At 36.0% G+C, this 25,779-nt stretch overlaps 2 protein-coding genes across 4 annotated transcripts; one reads left to right on the forward strand and one right to left on the reverse strand.

Moving 5' to 3' along the window:
- Positions 1–2,013: 2,013 nt before the first annotated feature.
- Positions 2,014–24,319, reverse strand: LOC109093824 (ATP-binding cassette sub-family C member 12-like). Of its 3 annotated transcripts, none has more exons than XM_042760360.1 (32): positions 24,009–24,319; positions 16,408–16,645; positions 16,207–16,267; positions 15,912–16,057; positions 15,411–15,557; positions 15,028–15,175; positions 14,454–14,690; positions 14,096–14,269; positions 13,840–13,987; positions 13,597–13,745; positions 12,989–13,096; positions 12,440–12,646; positions 12,271–12,342; positions 12,050–12,174; positions 10,710–10,782; positions 10,362–10,565; positions 9,363–9,497; positions 9,099–9,195; positions 8,434–8,499; positions 8,245–8,334; positions 8,028–8,131; positions 7,749–7,928; positions 7,090–7,316; positions 6,807–6,944; positions 5,457–5,646; positions 5,277–5,366; positions 4,984–5,173; positions 4,536–4,695; positions 3,562–3,640; positions 2,926–3,039; positions 2,683–2,847; positions 2,014–2,571 (listed from the first exon to the last, which is right to left on the reverse strand). In XM_042760360.1, exons 3-32 carry the CDS (start codon positions 16,249–16,251, stop codon positions 2,479–2,481), a joined length of 4,101 nt encoding a protein of 1,366 aa, XP_042616294.1. In that variant the 5' UTR covers positions 16,252–16,267; positions 16,408–16,645; positions 24,009–24,319; the 3' UTR covers positions 2,014–2,478. The 3 variants fall into 3 exon arrangements, with proteins under 3 accessions (XP_042616294.1, XP_042616292.1, XP_042616295.1); XM_042760358.1 differs by having other exon boundaries at positions 16,401–16,645; XM_042760361.1 differs by lacking the exon at positions 2,014–2,571 and having other exon boundaries at positions 2,717–2,856; positions 16,401–16,645.
- On the forward strand, positions 22,839–25,553 carry LOC109094249 (nuclear envelope phosphatase-regulatory subunit 1). Its single transcript, XM_019107940.2, has 6 exons — positions 22,839–22,984; positions 24,055–24,126; positions 24,317–24,390; positions 24,488–24,597; positions 24,721–24,775; positions 24,880–25,553. The coding sequence occupies exons 1-6, from the start codon at positions 22,960–22,962 to the stop codon at positions 24,919–24,921; spliced, it is 378 nt and encodes a 125-aa protein (XP_018963485.1). The 5' UTR covers positions 22,839–22,959; the 3' UTR covers positions 24,922–25,553.
- Positions 25,554–25,779: the final 226 nt, after the last annotated feature.

The raw sequence follows: 25,779 nt of genomic DNA on the forward strand, positions 1-25,779 counted from the left end.
ATTTTATAAGCAGAAAAAAATATTTAAAGTTCCATCATGCCAAAGCTGACAGATCACAGCAGGACTTCATAAACAGACTGAGAGGTGTAGTGATTCTTCTTTTTTCTTGTATTGAGGAACAGTTTCACTGCTGAGTGATTGAAGACTTCCTCTGCTAACATCGCTTGGCCAAATTCTCCAAAAGGGAAAACAGGATTATATATTAAAAGCTTTGGGGACTATTGTAGGCACATCTGGCCTCACTGAGCATGTCTGCGTACTGTCTTTATCATCTTCAATTAAGCCTTGGCCTGATCAAAGATCCCTTTCACTGATCAGAAACAATGCATTCAGCTTTGTCCAACACTGTTAGGAAAGAACTAGTTAGGGCCAACTGTAATACAAGGCTAAGAATAGAGTTCACATTTGTCAATGATTTATTGTTCTTGCAAACTACCAACCAGATAGGAGCGAGAGAGAGAGAGAGAGAGAGAGAGAGGGGGAGGGCCTTGATAAAACTAAATTAATTTTTAGTTCATCGAAGGTTTGTAAAACAACTGCAGACCTTTACATCATTTGTTACTCTTGCCATTCAGGCTGGTGATCATATTTCCACTATACTGGAATCTTAACACCAAATATCCACTTCTCTGATGCAGATTAAGGTTTACTTTTATGAATCTCCCAGCATGTTTGTACGTACAGCATGTACAATGTACCTAAAAATTGCTGGGACATCGAGTCACAGCATCTGCAAAATATTAACTATGGACGTGTTGCACTAAGTTTGTAAACAAGGTGTCCAAATGCATTTTTTTAAACAGTATAGCAATTATTGTATCATAAGAAATGTTAACAAACTTGGTTTAATGAAATGATTTGCCTGAAAAGTATGATATATTTAAAAGAAATGCCACTTTGTTTGATACCTTAGCACTTTATCAATACAACTGGTACATTTTTAAATGTGACTTAAGTGTCCAAATACTTTCTGGGGCCACTGTGTGTGTTTCTATGCCAAGATAATTGTGCTTTCGAGTTATGCTCTGAAGTTTTCCACTTGCTCAGACAACACTGCACCCTAGTGGTTGCAAGACAACTGAAGAAGAAGTTCTGTGCACCATTATACATTACCTTGAATTTTTATTCCATGAAGTAGTAATCAAACACTAAAGCCTTAATTGAATGTTTAAATGTTGAAGATTCAATATGTGGTTGGATTCTAGCTTAAAGGGAAGTGAGACTTTGGCTTCACGCCAAGGAATATTTGATTAGATGACTCATAGTATACCGGCAGCCAATGACACTTTGTGTTGGTGTGCATGTTCCCATGTTCTTAGAGTACAATTTGTACACCGGTGAGTAAATCTGTGGCTAAAGTGTAAATCATGACTAATGCTGTAGTTAAACACAGTCTGCAAATGATGGGAAATGGCTTTGACAGGAAGTCAAGGGGATTGGTTCATCATCTCACCTGATGACAGACTGACAGAACAGGACGGCATTACAATCAAAAACAATAAGTGCCAATGGTAACTTGGTGTACTCAAACAAGACTTTGTGTGTGTGTTAAAGGTATTGACCTAAATAAGTGTTGATGGTGCACAGCTCAAAATTGCTCAAGATACCAAAAAGATATGACTTAAAATACAAAAATGTCTCTAAAAGAAAGTGTTTTAAATGATGCGTCATATGGGCGCATGAGCGTCACTGCAGAAGTTGTGCTGAAGAATATTGGACACAAGCAATAAAAAGTCACTGATATTTGATTAATGTCTTTTCACGCTGTCTCTTCACTGAGTTAAAATAATTCCCTCAATCCCTCATCAGTCTGAGATGCACGCTGATGCTGAAATTTCAACACATTTCATCAGTTAGTGTCTCCAATGATGCAACCATGGCCCAATAAGCTCTGGTACTGGAGGAAGAGAGAGACACCCAGTGTCCAAGCTGAGAAAACACAAACTGACTCAACTAGAACATTATGCAAGCATCATTTAAATGTACATTCTTGTGGTGAAATAAAATAAAAGCTTACAAGAGAGAAATAAGGCTTTATTTGTGCATGTGTTGTCCTTTGATATAATATGTTTCATACATATAAAAATGATAAATACTATATATACATTTGATGAACCTATGAAAAATGAGTGAACATTTTAAGCATATTCTGTAAGTATTGTGGCTACAAGTAAAGAGCTTTGTAAATCCAGTCTCATCTATGGTATGATACAAAATATAAAGAACACAGTAGACATATAAAGCACATGAACAAAAATGTGCAGAACTCTCTGAAGTTCTACAAGGAAAATTACACTAAAAATGTGTATTTACTTACAAATGTTTAAAATTGTTCTGTGCCCAGTGCCCCAAACCCCTATTTTGGTCCCCTTTAGAAAATCAAATGCCCCCCATTTTGTATGCTCTGGCGCAGACTCTGCTGTTTAATTTTGCAACAGTGTGCAGGTCTACATGAGTATGTAAATGTTTTTGAGTGCATCATGAGTTCACTTGATTAGCTGCTGCTAGAAGTGATGCAAATAAAGAGTTTGGCCTCTGTACCAGGTCCTGTGGAGGATCAAACTCAACCACCTGGAAGAAAACATAAAAGTAGGCTGATACTGAGTACTTCAATGATGCTATTTATTTATATTATATGTGTTGGTTGCAATGTCAATTTTTATATATGAAGCAGTGGATTACTTTGCCCTGGTCCATGACGAGTATGCGGTCACTCTCCAAAACCGTGTTGATTCTGTGGGCAATTGTGAGCATAGTGCAGTGCTGGAAACCATCTCTGATGGTGTGCTGGATCATGCTGTCAGTCTCCGAGTCTATAGACGCTGTCGCCTCATCCAACAGAATGATCTATGAACACTATTTAATCAGATACTTTAAGAGCAAGGAATATTTTCGAGGGGATTCTGGGTGTGTTTGTGTTCTTACTCTTGAATTGCGAAGCAGCGCTCTGGCCATACACATGAGCTGCCGCTCTCCGACAGAGAAATTCTCTCCATTCTCCACTACTGGAGAGTGCAACTTCTCTGGCAGCTTAGCGATCTGCAAGAAAGAGAAAGAGGGGTGTGGATGATTTAACATCTGAACGCCTGAGTGTTTCTTTTATATTCTATGACTATTATATTCTGTTGCTGTTCCTCTATTCTTTTTTATGTTACCACGTCCCAAAGTGTAAAAGGCACTGAGAGGAATTTAAGCAGATGTTACGTCTATGTTTCATCACTATAGTGCCGCTCATAGTAAAATGCCCACTCTTATATTGTGATTTTTCTTTGCTCTCTCAATAAATTATATCCTTACATAAAAAGCTAGATTAACTTGATGATGTTTGAGCTGCTCCTAGTAGAAACTGCGACTGTTGAAATCACAATGAAATCATGACTTTATCATTATTAGTGAGTGGAGTAGAAGTGCCAATTGATCAAATGCTGACTACTTATACAAAAAGGTACTGTTCATCAAGTTTGAAACTTCTGAAGCCTATAGCTGAAAAGGTGTTAGCATCCACGTTGTTTTCTACTGTGTAAAACATGTATTGCTTGTACGCCTCACGTAAGTCTTTACCGTGTCCTTCATGTAGGTCTTTTCTAAAGCCAGCCAGAGCTCCTCATCTTTGTAGTTGTTAAAGGGGTCCAGGTTATATCTGTATAAAGTAATCACACAGACAAACACATAAGTCACCATGAAATTTAAATCAACATTTCGTCTTTTTTATGGAATGTTGCAGTGTTTATTAAAAATGCTTTATCTGTGCAAATCATTATTTTTTTAAAACCATTAAAATAAAATTTGAAGCTTGAAATAAAATATAAAAAACATATTTTAATTCAGCTAGTCGCCCAGGCTACATTTCCCATTTTCCTTAATATAACTACAATTAAACTGAAGTAAAAAATTATATAGACATATTTTAAAAAACCTAAACATTTAAATGGAAAAAATATCTTAAACTAAAAACTATTTCAACTTTTTAATAAAAACAGTAGTACACTTAAAAGGTTAAAAAGCTGTCACTGGGGTGGTACCCTTCCATATGGTACACCTTTGTACCATATTTACCCCAAAAGGGTGCATATCAGTACATATTTGTAACTGAAGTGCACATATTTGTATATATTAAAAGGGTACTGACCCATTGACAAGTTTTGTACCTTTTTTTCTGATAGGATACCATATCAATGATGCTAAAGTAACACTGCTAAACACACTAAAGTAACATTTTACTTGGATATACATCAGTCACAGTTTCTGGTTTATGCCAACTATAGTGACTACAAAATATACAAGATTACAATATACAAAAATTGTAGAACAATTTAGATTAAGGTTGTAAGTATAAAGATAAATGCCAATTTATTTTTCATAATTGCAACTTTTTGTAATTGCAAAATAATAATCTCACGATGGAGGTTGCCCATTTCAGTTTCAAGGAATTTTCGGACAAAAACATAATTCAGTGAGGTGATGCACTAGTGGAATAAGTGCCTATTTTGACTAAAATAGGAGAAGAGTGGAAAAGTTGAAAGGTGAGAGGTCACCTGACAGTGCCGATGAAGAGTACAGGATCCTGTGGTATGACAGAGAGTTGGCTGCGAAGATCTCTCAACCCCAGCTTGCAGATGTCCACATCATCTATAAATATAGTGCCCTCGGCCGGCTCTGCCAAACGGAACAATGCCACACCCAGAGAGGACTTCCCTGAATCAGAAAGAGTTGGTCAACGAATGAAACCAAGAGAAATAGATCTGACACAACATCCTCGTTCTTAGTACAGATGCCTTTACTGATATACACAAACTGCTTATTGCATTTTGTGAAGTTAACAACATGTACATATTTTAGTACATATCATGACTTTACATTTATGAATTTAATTCAGTATACACTATGTCAGTATTAATTTATGACAATAAGAAAATTTATCTTAAAATTAAAAAATTAAACATAAATGAAGCTTTGAATAAAACATAATATGCTCTCTCTTACCAGAGCCAGTGCGTCCCACAATGCCGACTTTTTCCCCTGGCTTAATATTTATGTGGAGATTACTGAGGACTACGGGGGTGTTGTCCCTGTATCTCATACTGTAGTTTTTAAAGGTAATGGCGCCCTCCTGTGGCCAGCCGGTGGTAATATGCGTGCCCTTGACACTTCGTGGACCCTCTGATACACAACTCTACAGCACAGAATCAAGCAATGGTAACAAATCAAAACTATATTCTAAACTAAATATAAACTCATGATATACTGAGGTAAATGCTAATGTTTCTATCTCTTACCGTAATATACTCAAGCAGTCTCTCAACACTGGTAAACTTTGCCTCCACCTCGGTAGACAGTCTCACCACAAACTGAAGCATCCCAGTCAACCAGTGACAGAAATGCAAAATATGTTCAATTTGACATAATAAAGACTTTAATTTGTAAAACTACTGTTTTAGTCTAGCTGTGAGAGTTACCTGTATTGTGTAAGATAAGGCCAGGCCCTTCAGAGAAGCGTTTATGGCCTCATTGGAGCTTAGCACCACAAAAAGTGCCACTATTAGAGTAACAGTAGCTGCCAGGAAGTCTAACCAAAATGACAGCCAGCGAGTCCCACAATTAAACAGCATGAAGTGGTTTGAGTTGGTGTCACTCAGTATTTTAAACCTGTCATTGGAAACACACAAACAATACATGACTTTCAATTAATTGGTTTGCTTTTTACATTCTTTTAATACGAAGTCAACATACAGTCAGCTAGACCGACAGCTTCTATGTGAAGAACAAAACTATTAGTTTTTAACTATTACTACTGAGTTCTCTTTAAAAGCAACAGTCCTTATGGCCTAAAATGTATTTCATATTATACAACAGTTAGTTCTGGTCCTTGAATCTGTTTGGCCTTCTATGGTCCAGCAGCACTGGGTCTTATTAGTGTCTCTCTCTGCAGGTTACATCATTACACCAGTAGGTGGCAACAAACAGCTGTCTTTGAGTCATTGACTCAACTGGGGGGGGGGGGGGGGGGGGGGGGGGGGGGGGGGGGGGGGGGGGGGGGGGGGGGGGGATCACTAAATCTGTTTTGGCTTCATTGGGGAGCAGAAACAGACAGAGTAACTGGCAATATTGTGTCTAAAATGTAAGTAACAATTCAATTTCAGTTTCAATATTAACTTCTTGTTTATTGGACTGTTGCATAAAAGCGATATCACACTCATAATCATGTTGTTGGTCTAAATATTAACACTCATGCTTGCCTGCTATTGCTTAGGTATGCTGAATAATTACTGAGTCATTCTGGGATATGATTCATGAGGGTTATAATGATGTTTCATATTCATTTTGGCAAGTACCACAACATGTTTCCCAGCGCTGTATGTCTTTCTAAAATATTTTCTAATATAAATTAATATCTATAAGGAATAGTTCACCCTCTACTCTGTCGTTAATTAATTACTGTCATTCCAAACCCATAAGACCTTTATTCTTATAAAGTTATTTTTGTTTTCTTTGTGCAAAATAAGTATACTCGTACCTTCACAACATTACAGTTGAACCAGTGTCACATGGGCTATTTTAACAATGTCCTTACTACCTTTCTGGGCCTTGAACGTGTCAGTTGTGTTGCTGTTTATGCAGGCTCAGAAAGCTCTTGGATTTTATCATAAATTTCTTTATTCGAGTTCTGAAGATGAACGAAGGTCTTATGGTTTTGGAATGACATGAGTGGACATGACATGACTCAATGACATGAGTAATAATTAATGATAGAACTATCCCTTTAATATATTTTCATAGATCCAAATCTATTGATTGTATTATCTTACTGTTCAATGTACTGCTTTCTTTTGTCATAGGCATGGATGGTGCTGAGTCCCTGTATGGTAGAGGTGGTGAGAGAGATCCAGGGAGAACGACTCACGTTCTCCATCCTCTTCATCTGACGAATGCTCCTTTGGAAAACACTAGGTCAAAGAGAAAACACAGATGGTTTGTACATTCCATGGCATTAAAGTCTGTTTAGTGCATCTGTGATTGTAATGTTTGTATTCTACTTCTGGATTTTAAAAACACATCTTATGATGTTAAGATGCAATGTTTATGTCTTACTATAGGATGGTGGCAAAGATGAGTGTAAGAACTGCCACGGCAATCAGGAGGTACGGGAACACTATGCAGATGGTGAGAATGGTGAAAGTGACGATCAGACAGAACTGCAAAAAGTTCTCCATGTTGAACGGCAAAACTGCATCAACCTCATCTTGGTCTTTACTGAAGCGGTTCACCAAGCGGCCAGTTGGAGTTGTGTCAAAAAAACTCATTGGGCTGCCAAGGATCTGATGAAAAGTACAGTCAAATGGTATCAAAATGCTGCGGTTCTCATTTTACTGAACAAATAGTATCATAATGCTTGCATTCAATTACTAAACCTTTTCATATTATACTTGATAACTCACATTATAAAAATGAGTTCATTTCCCATGAGGATGGGTTAGATCAACCAACAATAATATATTATTAATATATTAAAATAATAAGTCTAATCAAAATTAAAATTCAAAAAAAAAAAAAAAAAAAAACTTCTGGAATCATAAACTGAATCACGGTTAATTAACCTACTATATCACTGTAAATCTACTATAATATATCATCTGAAAAAAAAATCGAAAACAAGCAGCTTTGTCATAATTACAGCAGAAATAGTGGAAATATCTCATAGCTTATATTGGGGCGGGGGAGGTGGTTAATCTGCAAATAATATGTCTTACCCGTTTGAACATGGTATCATGCAGTTTGGAAGAAGCACGCAATGTGACTTTAGTGAAGGTGTAGCCCTTGGCAATACTCAGCAATACCATAGCAACAATAATAATGCCATAAATCATTTGGTAGAATGGCAGGTCTGGATTCTCTGAGATATTACCGCTGCTTGATGAATTAGTATAGTTCTACAAGAACAGAGAGAGTAAACAGTATGATTTGATATTAAGATGGTAAGGTCGTGCTGAGTCACATGAATGTGTGTGTCTGTGTTTGTACGGATTTACCCCTGATCCCTGCTCTAACCAGTAACTCAGCCACCAACTGCTGAAAGCAGTCGATCCCACAAGAAGAGTGAAGAGAAGAATAACAAATAACAGCAGTATATACCCTACAGAGATACACAGACAGAGAGAAAGGCATAATTGAGAAACAGTGTTACAGCACTGATAATGTAATGTACAAAGAGACAGAGGTGGAGAAAGAAGAAAAAACAACAAAAACCTCCGGCAGCTTTGCAGTATTGGTGGTAAGTCCTCCACGTAACTGAACCTTCAAGTGACACTTCCTGTGTTACTAATTGATCCTTTTTCCCTGTAACACACATACACACCACTGTGAGAGTCAGATTTAATCAGTATGAATATAATGGATATTTTCATGATTATATTGTGAATATGTTCAAATATCTACCTTTTGTTTCTGTGGAGTCTTTGGGTAATTCATTTGTTACATGTTTCTCATCAGACAAATCAAAAGCTAGAAAGAGAAAAAAATAAAGATGTTTTTAGCAGTTTGTCTGTTTTACCAAAAGAAATAAGGCGATGAATTGCTTATTAATGCATGGTGGTTACATTTAATGATATTTAGCAGGCGTAGGAAATGGATATTTAAACTGTAACGTCACGTGAAAACAAATTTGGCACAATCCTCCAGCCTTAACACAATGCTGAACTTAAATGTTCATGCTAAATTATGAATTTATATGGAAGCCATCATACTTTTAGACAATCTTTTCTCATTTCATTTTGAATCATGTTATCATGTTTAGTCATGTTTTACTCAAATTACTCAAATACTCATTTTAATCAGCTATTATTTAGTTATATAAATTTATAAATCCTTAGATATATCTATAAATAGATTTCATTTATACATTTCTCTTTATTTATTACAAAATAAAATAATGTCAGGAAAATATAATAGGGTTTACTTATGAAAATAATAATTTATTAATAGACAGCTATTAATTTTTAAACTTGGTCAATCTGATATGTTGTTGCTCTCCTAAAGGGATCCCAAAATGAAAGAAAAGTAGATTATTTTAACTCTTATTAATCATGCATTTAACCACTAACCTGGGTTTTCAATTCCGTTGACATTTGGCTTATCTGGACTGCTCTGTTTAGAGTCATTGTGTTCAGTATGTGTTTTGGAATCAGACTCGGCATTTTCCTATATGATCCAAAAATGAAAATTTAGTGACAAATGATTCTGTTCTCTGAATTTGTTTTTGCTTAGTACTGGAAACTGGTACGTCAACCAGAGTACAATAAGTTGTATTATTTTAATATCCTATTTCATTTATAAAGCAATTAAGAGAAGTAAGTGAGGGTGGTTACATTGCTCTGTTCCAGCTGGAAGTTGTTAATGAGGTGAGCGTAGCGGCCTTTAGCTTTCATCAAATCACAGTGAGTCCCTGCCTCCTTTATCTCCCCATTATCCAACAACACCACCTCATCACAAAACTCCAAATACTGCAAACACAACAGAGAGGAGCAGCTGAGAACATCGGTTGAGAAAAGAGCATGATAAATGTGGGAATAACTGGTTTAAAGTTATGATTTCAGGATCACTGTGTAGAGTTACCCATTGAAAGGCAGCTGTGCTGAGTCACACTGACTTACACAGTTACTAAGACTTGCTGTTTGACATCAGTCTAAAAAAGGTTGGAGCTTTCGCTAATGGTGAATTTTGTGAATGCGTGAGAAAGGAAATTTGTTACTGCTGTTACATAATCGGTGAGGCAGAATAAGATGACCCTTTTCCTAACCTGAGGAGGTTACACATTAAATGTGTTACGACAACACAAATGAATCATTACTGTTTACTTCATGAAACTGCCAACGTGAGGTTTATGTGCATTTCCATGCATGTTTTATATTGTGTCTTCCTCCGGTTATATATTAACCTCATGTACATTCAACTATAGCCCCTTAATCTTAGAAACATCTGTTGACAAAAAGCAACTTATAACTCAGAAATCCTTCTAGAGTTTATTTATCGTATAGTTCATTTTTGGAGCAGGTTTCTGTGTACACAAGAGCTAGAACTGGTCAATTAAATATTTTAGATCAAAACTAGAATAATCTACATTATCTTTTCTTTTTTATTAAATAATATAATGGCTTTTAAGATTTTATTGACGTCCATGACTTTTCCACAAACATCGTTTAAAACTCCCTGATATTTTCAGGTTTTCAGAAGCTATTGGGGATCACATATCTATATGCTCTCTGGTAAGAGCGAATATTTACTCCACTAACAGCTCAAATCTTCAAACAGAAAAGAGGCCTTCAAAGCCAATAAACAGGACATGGAATCATGTTAGAGTCAATTACCTGCAGCTGATGAGTGACCAGAATGACTGATTTGCCCTTCAGCTTTTTCTTGATGCATTCTTCAAATATGTGCTTCCCAACATGTGCATCAACAGCAGACAGAGGATCATCCAAAAGGAAGATGTCTCTGTTAGAATACACTGCCCTGGCCAAACTGACCCTCTGCTTCTGACCACCTGAAAGATTAATACCTCGCTCTCCAATTTGACACACAAACATAAGTAATATTATCATCCTCATATGCTATCTAACTGAACTCCTTAGTATTATAAACATTTAATAGCTCAATGAAAAATTGCATTAGTATCTAATCAGAGTACTGTATGTTGGTAAAATGTGGGAACAGACCTCTGTCTGGTCTCCATATGGAAGTACTGCCAGATCAGGTTTCAGAGAGCAGGCATGAATAACACTGGTATATCTATAACACAGCAAGCATGTACCACATTTCTTAGGATGCAGTGATTCATATCAGTACAAAGGATCAATAATCATGAACAATTTTACATTGATTATGAAGCAGCTGAGACTTGTGACCAGAGTCAGAAGTATACCCCATCCAATAAAAGTCATTACAAGCAATAAAAAAACACCATAAAGCAGTTCACCATCTTCTAGGCACTAAAAGAGGATCTGGTAAATACATGTGTTAGAAAGGTGAGGGGCAGCTTCCTAGAATGATAGGACTGACACTGGGGTAAATTAATACTTGCTACATTTGTTATTTCAAGATGAATGGGCTAGTGGTGTCTAAACTGTCTATGTCGGAGACCTGCTCAGTAAATTTAGCTGTTCAGGCTTACCATAGTGAAATAATGTAGAGTTTCCTACTAAACTGCTCTTTTACACTCCAATTGCGATGGTCTGTCTGTCTTGCAATTCCACCTCTTAATATTTTGATCTATCAGAGAGACTAAAGATACGGTCACATTTATTATTGTTTAGCAATTTTTTGCAGGCTGGAATGCAGTCATTTCAACAGTCCAGTCATTTCAAGGGTCCACAGAATCTGGAACTTTGTGTGAGGACAAAAGACTTTCCCCACACAGATTTTGCAACGGGATCAGGTTGGTCATTCGGATTCGCCTTGTTAACCAAGAGAAAGCTGCTTGGTTTACAAGTGACCACAAAACCAGTCTTGAGTCGCTGGGGTATATTTGTAGCAATAGCCAAAAATACAAGATATTTTTAAAATTTCCTACTGTAAATACATTACAACTTATTTTTTAAATAAGTAATATGCAATGCTAAGAACTTCATTTGTATATATTTGTATACATTTGTCAATATTTCGATTTTTTTTTGCACCGCCAGATTCTATATTTTCAAATAGTTGTATCTCAGCCAAATATTGTCATATCCTAACAAACTATACATCAATGGAATTCTTATTTATTCAGCTTTCAGTTGATATATAAATTGCAATTTCGAAAAATAGACCCTTATGACTGGTTTTGTGGTCCAGTGTAACATATGTTGATCATATGATATTTGACTTTCCCACTTTCATTTTTCCCTTTCATGTAGGTCAGGTTGTAGAAGCTTTATCCAGATTTATTGTAGCTGAAAACCCATGTGGTCATGAGTAATTTCATGAACTCTACTGACACTTTTCTTAAAAAACAAATACGTAACTGTTTTCTAAAGTCTTGGGCCTGTTTAGTCTTTGCTGTTCTCTATAATTTCACCTGGTTTGGTCAAATGGTTCTCCCATGAGGATATTGTCCCTTACAGTCCCGTGGAATATCCAGGCTTGCTGGGACACATATGCTAATGTTCCATTAGCTGACACAGACCCACTCAGAAGATGCATCTGAGGGAATAAATGATCACACTGTCAGTCACACCACGTCATCACATCATATGTGAAACTGTTCGTTAGGATGCAGAAATCACAGAGGCAACACACCTGCTCAAGTATACTTGAAATCAGAGATGTTTTTCCACTTCCAACATTGCCACACACCCCAAGCAGACTTCCCTATTAATGAAAAGAGAGATTCAGTAGTCTCTGCTGTAGTGCTAGAACACATCCTGAGTGTTATATCATCCCATGTTATAATATAGTCATATCACACCTTTGAAAGTGTGAAGCTGATATTTCTGAGAGAAGGTTTGAGGTCTGATTGGTGTGTGACACTTTCAGAGGGATCCTGAGGCTTCTCAGTGGCGTTCATGGCATCTGGCAGGCTCCAGGAGAAGGTGGCCTTTTCCATAGCCAGCGCCAAGTCCATATTCTTATCCTGCGTGAGATAACCTTTGGGGTTCTGTACCAACATAAGCTTCTGTAGAAATACAAGCATTAAATGTTTTGTTATTAGCACTGTACTGCTAAGTTAAATCAGGTTCATTCGTAAAAGACATGATTAACACGTGTCAGAGCATCAACCTACAGTACAGCACATGTAAAATACTCTGAGAATACTTTTCCTACACACATATCATTATGAGTAAACTAATACCAATCAATATGTCCTAAACTAATACCAGCTTAGAGCAGATAATGGGGCCAAAGGTACAAAATCATTGGATAAAGAAGGATACTTTTTCAACAATGCTTTAGGTATAATTGAGAGAAAATGATGTTAGGTTTTGAATAAACCAAGAGAAATGTGAAAGAGTCCAACCTTGAGTCTAGTGAGAGCCACTTTACCCTCAGCCACTGATTTAACAGAGAATGGCAACAAGCCCATAGACATCCTCATGCAGTTAAAAACAGCAATGATAGTGTAGGCCTGTGGAGAAGCAATAAGATGGTTAGAGTAAATACAACAGTATAAAAGTAATGAAGTTCAAATATTCACATTTATATTTACAGTACAAAAAGTCCACTGTCTTTGAAGTCAGCATTTATTTGATCAAAATACAGTAAAACAAATATACTGTACAAATATAACAGTAAAACTTTTTTATTAACTATTGAAATATATTTTAAAATGTAATTTATTCCTATCAGCGTCACATGATCCTTCAGAAATCATTCTAATATGTTGATTTGGTGCTCAAGTAACATGTTGAATAACAGCTGGACTGCTTAATATTTTTGTTAAAACTGTGCTACACATTTCTCAGAATTATTTGTTGAATATAAAGTTCAAAAGAATTTATTTCTTTAAAACAGAATAAAAAACTATTCAAAGTATTTCTTTTTTTCTGACGCTCCGACCCCAAACGTTTTAACTGATAGTGCACATTTATTCATTTAGCAGAATATAAGCATATTTTTTGCACTCACAGAAGAAGGTTGAAGAGGCCATTTCAATGCAGTGTGGACAATGAAGGTGAGGATGGTCGCTAGTGTGGGAACTATCGTTGTAAAAGAAGTGTTTAAACTCTGAACATAACCAGCCTTTTGTAAGAGCAACTCCTCACTTTTCCTGATATCTAGGTTTGAAAAAACAAGGTAAGAACGGATGAGAGAAAAATCTTCATTTCAACGAGTCATGAGTAAATAAAATAAAATGGATGGATGGACAACCTGTGACTGTTTTCTCAAAAGACTCCTCCCATGCATACATCTTAATGAGTTTGATGCAGGTCAGGACCTCATTCATAGTGCGAACACGTCTGTCTGTCACAGATACAGCCCGTCTTCTAAACACACCAATCAGTCTGGCAATTGAGATCTACAGTGCACAAATACAGACACACAGGGAAAAATCAACAAAACATTACTGAGATGAGTAAATATCAAATGCAGATCTCAAAACACAGTACAGAAGAGACCAGCACACCTGTATTGGTAGGAAGATCAAGTAGACCAGGATTCCTATAAGCGCTGTGTATCCCAGAGTGATGCAGGCATATATAATACATATGATCAGCAGGAATGGAACACACAGCAGAAACGTTCCAAACGTGATTGCTTCAAACATCCGATAGCCATCACTCGTCAACACATTTATCGTCTACACCATAGAGAAACAAACATGAACACAACAAGCTCTATTTGTATTGTATTATAATTAATTGAAAAGTGATTGGTAAAAGAGGGTAAATAAACACAAATAAATTCAATATCAAATAACCAATAAATAGATTCTACAAATGATAAAAGGGCAATATTTACTGAATCAACGATCAAAAGCTTACCTCTCCTATACTAATGCTGGTTAGACTCCTGAGAGAGATGATTTTCTTGAAAGCGAGCATTGAGAAAGCTCCCTTCATTCTCACAGCGGTGCGCAAATTGACAGCCCACAGGAGCGATGCAAAAAATGCCTTGCTAAATTCACTCAAGAACAGGGCCACACACAAACCGATGCCATGCAACAGTGTAGATGACTCAGGCTGCTCAATGTAGCTCAGGATTTCATGCACTAAAATAGACTAAAAAAAACATAGTTTATAAGAAATCAAAATTGAGTTAGAACTACTTCATTCTACTTCATAGATAATTTGGTTTTAGTACAGTGACTATATAATATGAATTATTTAATTTATGAAAACTTTACAATAGCATGCTTCATTTTTTTCTCACAAAAAAGTATAAATGGGTACTTATACATAAAAATATACAGTTGCTACCACATTTTTGCAAGTGGGACCCTCAAAAGGGTATCATCTTCAATAGAAAATATAGAGCACTATAAGGAATATGAAAGTAATATGTTTTATTCATTTTTCAACAGAATTATGCTGTGTACTGCTAATCCATTTTACATACCGGACCAACAAATGCTGCGAAAGCAAACAGGACAGAGACAAAGAATGACACTATAAATCTTGTCTTCTGGAAACGCATGACCACTGCAGGAAGAGATGCCTTCTCTAGACCCACATGGGCGACTTCCTCGTCCCAAAGTCTTTGGAACCTGAACACAACAGAAATCACACTATTTTTTTTTTTTTTTACGTAATCCATTTGCCCGCAAATACAATTTTCCAGACTCAACCTGGATATATGAAAAACATCAGACAATGACTTATGGTTTCATATTCGCCAAGTGCTACACTGGAGCTATATTCATTCTGCTGAGACTTCCTAAACTAAGTTAAGATTTAAATGGAAAGCTTATGAAGAATTTCCATAATTGTTGGCATTTGTACCTTTCTCCATTAATGTGGGCTCCATCATGAGGTGAGAGATAAAGTGAGTCCTCATCTAACCGTTTCCTAAAGAGCTTCCACATCATGGGTGACATCCATGCAAATGAGGTGAAGGAGAAGAAACCAGCATCATCGACTGGGTGTGAGCTGTAAAAAGTTGGAAAACGTACATTTAAGATTACGTTATGAATTTACCACATATTTGAAGATTCAGAAATGATATATGAATGGCAGACTTGTTGATAAAAAAAAAAACTGGGGCATTTCATTCATTTGCAATGATGAAAACTTGTTTTTTTTTCTTTCTTTTTTTTTTCTCTGATCTCTTGATGATATTTAGAAGGAGTTACACCGCACTCACGATCACCAAGGATTCAAGTGTGCAGACAGTTTATTTTTTGAGATTCTCTGATCTCTTGATGAAATGGACAGTCATTTTCATTATTGATATAAAAATGCAATATGCTTAGAATATGTTGAGAAAGCTGGCGAATGTCTTACTGTGAGCCAAACCGGAATGGGATGAGCGTTTTCAAGCTTTGCTGGTACTTGTGTTTCTTAGGAAGAGGTTCTGGTTCCCTGTAATCTAGAACCGGAGGACCTTCAGGAAACGCACTCATGACTGAATAGCTATCTCTTCTCTGTTTCTGCAGAATAAGAGAGAAAAACAGATACTGATATCATAAAATAAAAGGAACTGTAGGTCAGCAGAAAAAATGAGAGTCAAAAATATCTCATAAGAGGAGAAATGTTTTGTCAGAAGAAAAGTAAAATATACAGTCAGCATCTCACTTACAAAATAAACTCCTTCCACATTCTGTTTCTCTGTTAAGTTCCTCATTTTTTCTCAGCAGTTCCTGTAGGTTATTAATCAAGAACTTTACATGAAAATGAGGAAACGTCAAACGTAATGTTTCAAATGAAGGAAGGAATAAAGAAATTGCATCAAAGAGTAATAGTGTTATATTAATAGTAGTAAAAGTTACATACCCTTTACCTGCGGTCTTTGACTGTGTACTGGTCAGTGTATTTGTCAGGCTAATCACGAATGCCATAGTACTCTAGCAGCAACATGCTTTAAAGTCTTTGACACAGCGTTACATCACTATTTTACCAGGCTCAAAGGTTAACAAGAGCAGAGGTCTTCACACTCCTCCTCTGTCTCTCTCACTTTCACCGGCTGTCGGATGCTGCAAATCCAAAGTCATTTGATAACAGCCCTGAGGAAACTGACTCTGGGTGAGAGAGCAAAGAAACAAGTAGGTTCTTACACCTCTGACAGTACTTTTCCTGTGTCACTGTTGATGAGTGTCAGTCAACACAATTAAGGTCGAAATTAGTTACAGTTTCTACAAATGCAAATTTTAACATCGAATTGGCAGACTTTACAGCTTTTATTTCTCTCAGCAACAGAAAGGGTACAAGGGCAAATAACTTTTCAGGACATTCTTTAATAAAAGAAACACTGGTCATTATTTGCAGTACAACACATTTCTTCAGCCATCTTGACAACTTATTAAACCCTAAAGCTTTATATCAATCAAAAAGGTCTGTCTTGTTTGTTTATATATTAACCATCATAACTTCTTAGTAGGTGATGGTGCACCTGACCTCAGTACAGGTCAATGCTGCTTTAAAAAAGCCTTCTGAACCATGAACACTTATTTCTGATGAGTCAGTTTTGTTTGCATGACAGTTAACCTGCCCATGCCCTGCGTCAAGTTACATTTCTGATTAACACGGTGTAAATAACATAATATTTTCACTTTATAATTTCTTATTATCTTATCATTGGCTTATTCACACGTTCATAAATTCTGGATTATTTTGCGTAGCTCAACACATCAAAGCACAAAAAGGAGCAGATGTCCAATAGTAGCTACAACATCTTGTGAACTGTGTAGCAGAAGGAAAATATAGCCATATAACCAAACTCAGCGCAAGTTTTTAGACCATCAAGAGATAGCAGTGGTATAGTACACCTCTTGGTACAGGCCTACCAAAAATCGCCAAGATTCACTTGCGTAGATGAGTAACACAGTTAGCTAATACAAAATAGTTTTAGTGTATATATTTTATAGCATACCAATGCTTTAATCGTTTAAATTATAAATGATTTATTATGTTTTAATTAAACTAATGTTTTTTTTTTAATGACATTACAAAAATAAGTTCTGATTTCGCATTACTGTTATCATAGCTTTTTTCTTAGGGTTCGCTCGTAACCACTGCTGCGCATGCGTTCTCGACATCAAGTCATTCGTGCAGCAGTTCATTCGATTAAAAGCGTTCAGAGAGCTCTTACGTATTTAATTCAGTCGTAATTCCCCATCCATCCACCAGGAAAATCAAATGTTTGGTTCAGCTCCTTTTGCGAACAAGTTCAAAAAGATTCACGGAAAAGGACCGATTCAAAATAACAATTCAACCACGTTTTTTATATCTAACATTGTCTAAGAACTATGGACTAAAGGAAAAAGATAACAGAACAAGTAAAAATTGGGTTGAATCTGTCTCAAAATGGAGAACAGCTATAACTTGGCAGTAGGCCTACATAAATGAAAAGTAAAAGACTCAGCATAGGCTGTGGCTGCAGACGTCAAAGTATGTACATCCTGTCTCTGGCATTTTGTCTAAAATGTCTTTATGTGATATTTTTGTAAAGAAGCATAGATGCTCCCTTCACTCCATCTATGAAACAATTTCATAAATGTTACAGGAAATAAATATGGTAGCCAATAAATATTTCCTTAGTTATGACCAAAACTCACAAGAATTTGTTCTAAATCATTAGTGTTTTTGTAGTGCCTGTCAAAACCAGTTTCCTTTGGAAATACCTTCATACAAAAAAATGCTGTCTGACTGACTTGGCAGTCCATAGCCTGTGTTTGTAAATACATATTATGTATGGACATTTGTGTTATTAACTGGATGTTTTATATAAGGTGAAATAACATTCTCATGTAAATGTAAATATTAGTTAATATATAGCCATATATTCGGAAATTCTCAAAATCATCATATAGATATAGTGTGTGTGTGTGTGTGTGTGTGTGTATGTGTGTGTGTGTGTGTGTGTGTGTGTGTGTGTGTATATATATATATATATATATATATCTTATTTTTGTTTTACTTATCATTGCATATAAGCCAGGAGCAGATCCTATATCAAAGAGAGAAAATTCAACAGAAAATAGAAAATACCTTGCTTGACTTAAAACTTCTCATTTTTCTGTGCACAGAACACAGGAAAAAGGAAATTCCTCCTTTCTTTTTGTGGCTAACTCGTGATACAGCATGTTTGTCTCCTAATTTAAGCATCAAGTGTTTCAGATCCACAAGCCTTGGAATCTGCTCAGTGATGCATGTTTTTCCACAACATCAGCTCTGTGTCTGTCTGACCAAACCATGTGAAACTCTCGTTCGCTCTCTCTGCTTTTCTTCAGTACAAGTAGCCTAACTATAAAAGAACATGAATGATAAAGACGGTCTCCAGATAAAAACGGTCCTATGAGTTCTTTTCACTCCATATACTTTGATTAGTGCTTGTATGTGTTTCGAACAGCCACTATAAATACAAAGAAAACAAAACTGCTGAAAGCAAAATGAGTTGATTAATTAGGAGGATGATACTGCTAGCAATTAATAATTAAAACTGCTGGATATGGTGTGTAACCATATATTAATATGCTGTGTGTGTGTGTGTGTGTGTGTGTGTGTGTGTGTGTGTGTGTGTGTGTGTGTGTGTGTGTGTGTGTGTGTGTGTGTGTGTGTGTGTGTAATAATTGCACTGTTGCCACTGAAACAATTTCAATCTGATGCATATTATGTTGCACAACCATCACAGTCTGCATATGAATCAGTTGCAGTGTCCCACACAGTTGGAAACGGGTCATGTCAAGTACAGCTCTTTTTCTTGTTCATTTTATGGAGGCTTACACATATATCATGCTTTTCTTTGCACAGTAAGGACAGTAGGACAGAGCAGGTTGAAATGCAATTGGAATAATGGTTGGAGATTGTAAGATGTCTTATTTGTCATAGAATTGTATTTTATATTGAATCATAATTTGGCAATTGCACTGTATATATTATAAAACAGCTATTTAGGAAATGTGACAGTTTAAATAGACTGATGCTTGAGAACATCAGTATTAATATTTATTAATTGCTTCATATAGTACACTAATGGTATTATTATTTAGCAATTAAACAGACCTCTTATAAGCTGTTATCTGATGCATGACACTGATGCATGCTGAGACCATTTTTTATACAACCAATAAAAATTATTCTGAATCTTAAACATTAGCTTAATTTGACCACTTGAGGACGCTGTAAAACAATAAAAAGGCTCATGATTTTAGCCCTATTATTGTACTTCTACCCAAGATGCAGCCAGGTGTCCATAAGTGTCTTAATATGAATTTAGATATCATGGATTTGCATGATATTATGTTTCACAGTAATATAAAAAGATTTGAAGTAAACATAAATTGTTTATATATTGTGATGAATTTAACATTGGAACATTATGCAAAGTAGTGGCCTTGAGAGAGAGCAGGGCTAGAAATCAAAGAAACACTATACATTCTTAGTCAGATCTAGTGGAGACATTACACAAAAGATAAGGAGTAATTTTTTAGCAACAGTCACAAGACGAGAATCATGTTGTGTAATGGTGTGCAAATGAAACAAACAGATAAGCATTGGTTTCAGTATCCATGACCAGTAGGGCTATGCTGTGAAACAGTAATTTGATGAGCAATAGTAATGAATGCTGTGCATGTGTTGAGTGGTACAGAAATGTTCAGCTTTGTGGAGTTTGCCCTGTGTGTTTATCATTCATAGTTTTTTTTTTTTATTATTTGTGGTTCAAGGGTGTGTTATTCAATCCCCCACTTTTGCAGACATTTTTTTCTGAGTATTGCTCTTCCTTAAGCTCTCACTGGATTCATCTTAACGGTCTGATTTTTTTACATTTTAAAAAATAATTTTCTTTATTGATTGTTGTACATTTGGGACAGTTTTTGCCATTAAGATGACTGGGAAAAATGTCCCTAATAAGTTGAATTCACCCTGTTATGTCTCAAAACAGAACTTGAAATTAAATTACCTGTGTGGCAAAAATACATATAATATATTGATTTTTAATATATTCAAAGCATTTTCAGTAAATTTTAGTTACCTAAAATATGTAGATTTCCATGTTTATTTTTATGTAGTTTAAGAATTAAGAATTTCATTAATATGAAAAGTATTTTAAGATTTGAAAACATTTTCTTGCTCCATGAAATATATTATGGCATTTGAAAGATTACATGTAATAATAATAAAAATAATAAAATGTATTTCCTTGAGCCACACTATTTAATAATTTTTTATGGGTATCTTCATTTGTTTCATCTGCTCCCACATTCTTTGATTTTTCTAAATCTTTATTTCTTGTTCTCCTTGGCTGCAGTTTTTGCTGTTGTTGTAATAATAATGTAACAATAATTACAAATAACTTACATGCTATATTAAATTCTAAGTCCAGAAAGTATATTTTTCATATTGATTATAATGATGTAAAATTACTACACAATTTTTGTTAAAACTTTGTACATTATTGCTTGTAGAGATATATTGGACCTAAAAGAGTACTTGAACAGGATTGGGTTTACTGGCCAATATGACAAAGCTGACCTGGACAATTTCTTCACCATCCACAAGATGCATGTTATGAATATTCCATTTGAGAACCTCAGCATCCATACTGGCTAAGAACACTATGGACCTGAACATCATCTATGATAAAATAGTCAAGAGCAATCAGGGAGGCTGGTGTTGTGAAAACAACCTCTTGTTTTAATGGGTCCTGAAGGAGATGGGATGGGAAACAAGTTCACCATGCTAGGCTCCAAAGTTTTCAGTTCACTGGACCAGGAGTTTCTCCCCATGGATTCTCATTTTACTAATCTTGTGGAGATTGATGGGAAGCGGTACATTTCAGATGTGAGCTTTGGAGTGTCACACCAAATCTGGCATCCCTTAGAGGTGAACTTTTACTGAAGGAAAAGTTTAACCTGGTGTTAGTTAATAATAAATTCACACCGAAAAATAACAAAGCTGATTATTGCATCTAGTACTCTACTCATCTAATACTTTTAGTGATCAGTGTATTTTGTTTTATTATTAAGATAAAAATTGTACTATCTGAAGGCTCTCAGTCATTTATGCTGTTTCTTTCTCTCTTGTATTACTTTGTTATCTCTCTATATATTTAATCATTTTTAAATATTTATAGGCTGTGAAACTGATGTCTCCATTTTAAGGTTACCAATGTCACAGGATGCTGTGGAGCAATCATTTTCTGCATTTTCTTGAAACAACAATACTTGCTGGATTTATATTTGTCAGATGAAGTCAAACTACACTGAGAAGGATGCAACTAACATTATTCAGTCAAGTGTGCTCATTATTACCTTTTCCTGCTTATTGCTCTTTCCTTGTATTCTTCTGCTTCACTCTTGGGCTGGTAATACATGATAAAAAGGTAACTGCTTGAATATCAGACCAAATCTGATATTCAGTGAAGTAGAGAGGGAAAAAAACAGAGATATAAAAAATGGAATCTAACATACATGATAAATATAGTAATCAATTTTACCTGTATGTATTGAATAATGGCCTAATTTGTTTACAGTATTCAGGGATGAAAAATGAAGAATAAAAACTAGAACAACAACAATCTACAAACAAATAAAAAATATGATGTCAGATCCATTTCTCAGCTGATCTCACAAAGCACATGAATATATAAAAGAGAAAGATGGTGAAACAAAAACTTGTAGCAGAGAGGTGGAAAAAAGCTTTCTCACAAGGTTGTTTTGTGTTTGTGTGTGTGTGTGTGTGTGTGTGTGTGTGTGTGTGTGTGTGTGTGTGTGTGTGTGTGTGTGTGTGTGTGTGTGTGTGTGTGTGTGTGGTTGTTTTACCAAGAATATTAAGCATAAAATACAGTCAGATAAATGTAAATTAAATAATTAATGTTTAAGGGGAAAACCCCATCAACCACTTATCTATAATAGAGAAGTGTTGATTAATTTAGAGCGGTTTATCTATTTTAAAAGCCTTAAACACTGTAAAAATAAAAATTCTACCTACTTCAGCTTGAACATGTAAGTTCAGCTGCATTACATTTTTAAGCACAATCAAATCTGTCATTTCAATTCCTTTCTTGTTCAGAACATGAAATGTAAATGTAACAATTGTAACAAGAAATTTAATTAATGCTTTGGAATTTGTTTCAACATATAAAGGCATCTGATTACTGAATATACTTAGCTGAGAGAATAGTAAACAACAAAATAGCATAGCATCCATACATAAGCATCTAAATTCTAAACAAACAAACAAGCAACTAAATGAATGAATTTCTTTAAGATGACGCGCTCCTCTCTAGGAGCCAATGAGAAGAGCGCTTCCTCGATTGGCTGGTGCACGCTGACGGCAGCTGCGTGTGTTTGCAGGCCTGAGCTGAGCGACTACAGCACTTGGGGGAAGAGCAATGAATTCATTAGAACAAGCCGAAGGTATTTTCTCAATAGATCGATTATCACTTTAGTGTACTCATAAACAAATGTCATATTCAAATATTAGCGGAGCGTCCATGTGTTTGTTATAGCAAGTTAGATATATATCTTAAAGTGTTGACACTGGGCTGCTAGCATCTAAGCTAAGATCCTGAGACCCTTCAGCTGTTAAAAGCGGTGTTTATTTTTCTGACATGCACTGCAGCAACATAAGTAACGTACTGTGAGTATGTGAAACGAAATCTCGAAAGACTGATGCCTCAACAAGGAGTGTATCTCTTCTGTCTTGGCTCTTAAACATCGTGCTGGCCAATCATATGACTGACATATAATAAGTTACATGCAAAATAGTGTACATTTTCCATAAAATGCAAAAGCTATAAAGCTGCCTGCCTTGATATGCCTTGTACAGCTGATATTTCTCACCTTATGAGCTCAGTAAGTGTAACAAAGTCTAAAATCAGTGTATTTATCTCATTTCTGTTTTTAGCTTTTCTCCATTATGCATTTTGCACTACGAATTAGGCATCAGTGATGTGCAGCATAGCAATCAAAGTGTCTTAAAAGGATAATTCACCACTGGCAATATTGTCTTTTAATAAAACTTGGCTGTCTATACAGGAGAAGGGAGAAATGTTTTTTGAAAGAGGTGTTACATGACTAAAGAAAACTGAGAAAAGGGGTTGTGGCGTTCTCTTTTGTTAGAAAGGTAGGAAAACTGCACTCTTAATGCTCTGGGTTTGATCCGACTGTCCATGGTCAGGAATACAAAAATGCAGAAGTACGATCTGTAGTCTTAATAAAAGCTCTGCAGCTGTCAGAAAATCACTTTAGCTGCTAAATAAATTGGGAGATCTGGGTACAGGTCAAATGGAAAAATAAATAGACATTGTTCATTTATATGTACTACCAACATTGTAATGATACAAATCTGTCTTTTAGCATGTCCTTTAAGTGGTGGCTGATTTCTTTGTAAATTAAAGCTGTAAAAACATGTTCAAATTAGAAAATAGATGTTGCTTACCTCACTGTCAGTCCTGTGCTGATATAGTTGTGTTGTTCCTCCACAGACCTGAAGGCTTTTGAGAGGAGGCTGACGGAGTATGTGTCTTGTTTGCAGCCGGCTACAGGTCGTTGGCGCAGTAAGTCAGTCCAGCTGGTCTGGTCTACACTTTATTGAATCTGTTTCAAGCAGTTTAAACCTGGACTATGTGTCTGGTCTGAGCTATGATTTCCAAGTGTCCATAACATCAATCAACAAGGACTGAAATTAAGTATATTGTGCCTTACATTGCCTCATTTTAATTCATGACTTCTGTCGTGTTTTTGCAGTGATTCTGATCGTGGTGTCTGTGTGCACGGCCACAGGAGCTTGGAACTGGCTGATAGATCCAGACACTCAGAAAGTATGTCAAATGAAGAGGTGTCAGATTAGCGTCAAATGCCGCATTCTGCTTATTTGCCCTTACAGTTGTCTGTCTGTCATGTCGTCTCTTTCCACAGGTTTCTTTCTTCTCGTCTTTATGGAATCATCCATTTTTCACCATCAGCTGTGTGACTCTGATTGGCCTTTTCTTTGCTGGAATACACAAACGAGTTGTCGCACCATCTATGTATCCTTCATAATACAGGAACTTTGTACTGTCTTCGTTGTATTCAGCTAATCTGTTGACTATTAACAATTACAAAACTGCAGATGATCGGTGACTCCCAGATCTGTCCTTAACCACTTGCAGTATTGCAGCACGCTGCCGGACAGTACTAGCAGAATATAACATGTCCTGTGATGATGTGAGTACTTGTGTCCTTTGAGTTGCTTATCAGTTTCACTGCTTTAAGAATCCAGAATCACTTTTCTTGTGCAAACATTTGTATTTTTTCCTCTCACATACTAGACGGGGAAACTTATCCTGAAACCACGGCCTCATATCCAATAGCACTTTGAAGAGACAGAAGTGGAGTGTATTTCATATCAACATATTAATCATCAAGATTGCACATAGGCCTCGATGCCAGGAGTTTATCCAAAGTGTGTGAGGGGTGACCTCCCAAACAGGACTCTAACTTCCCTCTGCAATTCATGATGAAGCAATGAAAGCTCAAAAGGAAATGTCCATTTTGAAGAAAAACATTGTTCCTGCTATTTTTAGATAACATCGTTATATTTCTGTTGGAAATTTTGAGTTTTATTGATTGTGGATTTTGATATCCTCGTTTGTAAAGCTGTTTTCCTATTTTAGATGCATACGGTGTATGTATTTTTAAGTAAATTGCTGAACACATAATAAATATGAAAGTGTAGATATTTGTTCACCTTAAGCTGATTTCTACACATGCAGGCAACATTTGTGGAATGTTTATGCCTATGACATGATGCGCTGCTTTTTGTTGTTTTTAAAAGTACTTTTATGCGACCAAAGGCTGCATTAGTTGTTTAACATAAAAGGGAAACAGGCAAATGCATCTTAAATGAGTGTCACGGTTGGCTGAGATTTTATTCACTCCAGAGTCAAAGTCTACAAGAAAATCTTTAAATGAGCTGTGTTGCAATAATAAAAGTTGTTTGTTATATGCTGTTTGTTGCTATTTATTATCATTAACCTGAAAACCAGTTAACTTGCCAAACAAATCCCTATAGCCCAAACAGTACAGCATGGTGCTAGCAATGCAAAGGTCAAGGGTTCTTTTTCCAGAGAATGCATGTAACGGTGAATGCGTAAATGTGAATGTATTGTGCCAAAGTTACACTGCAAATGTGCCACAGAAGAGCTTCTCAAGTGGCATTTAGCCGTCTT

Source organism: Cyprinus carpio, chromosome A7 (assembly GCF_018340385.1).
Source record: "Cyprinus carpio isolate SPL01 chromosome A7, ASM1834038v1, whole genome shotgun sequence".
In the NCBI taxonomy this organism is placed as follows: Eukaryota; Metazoa; Chordata; class Actinopteri; order Cypriniformes; family Cyprinidae; genus Cyprinus; species Cyprinus carpio.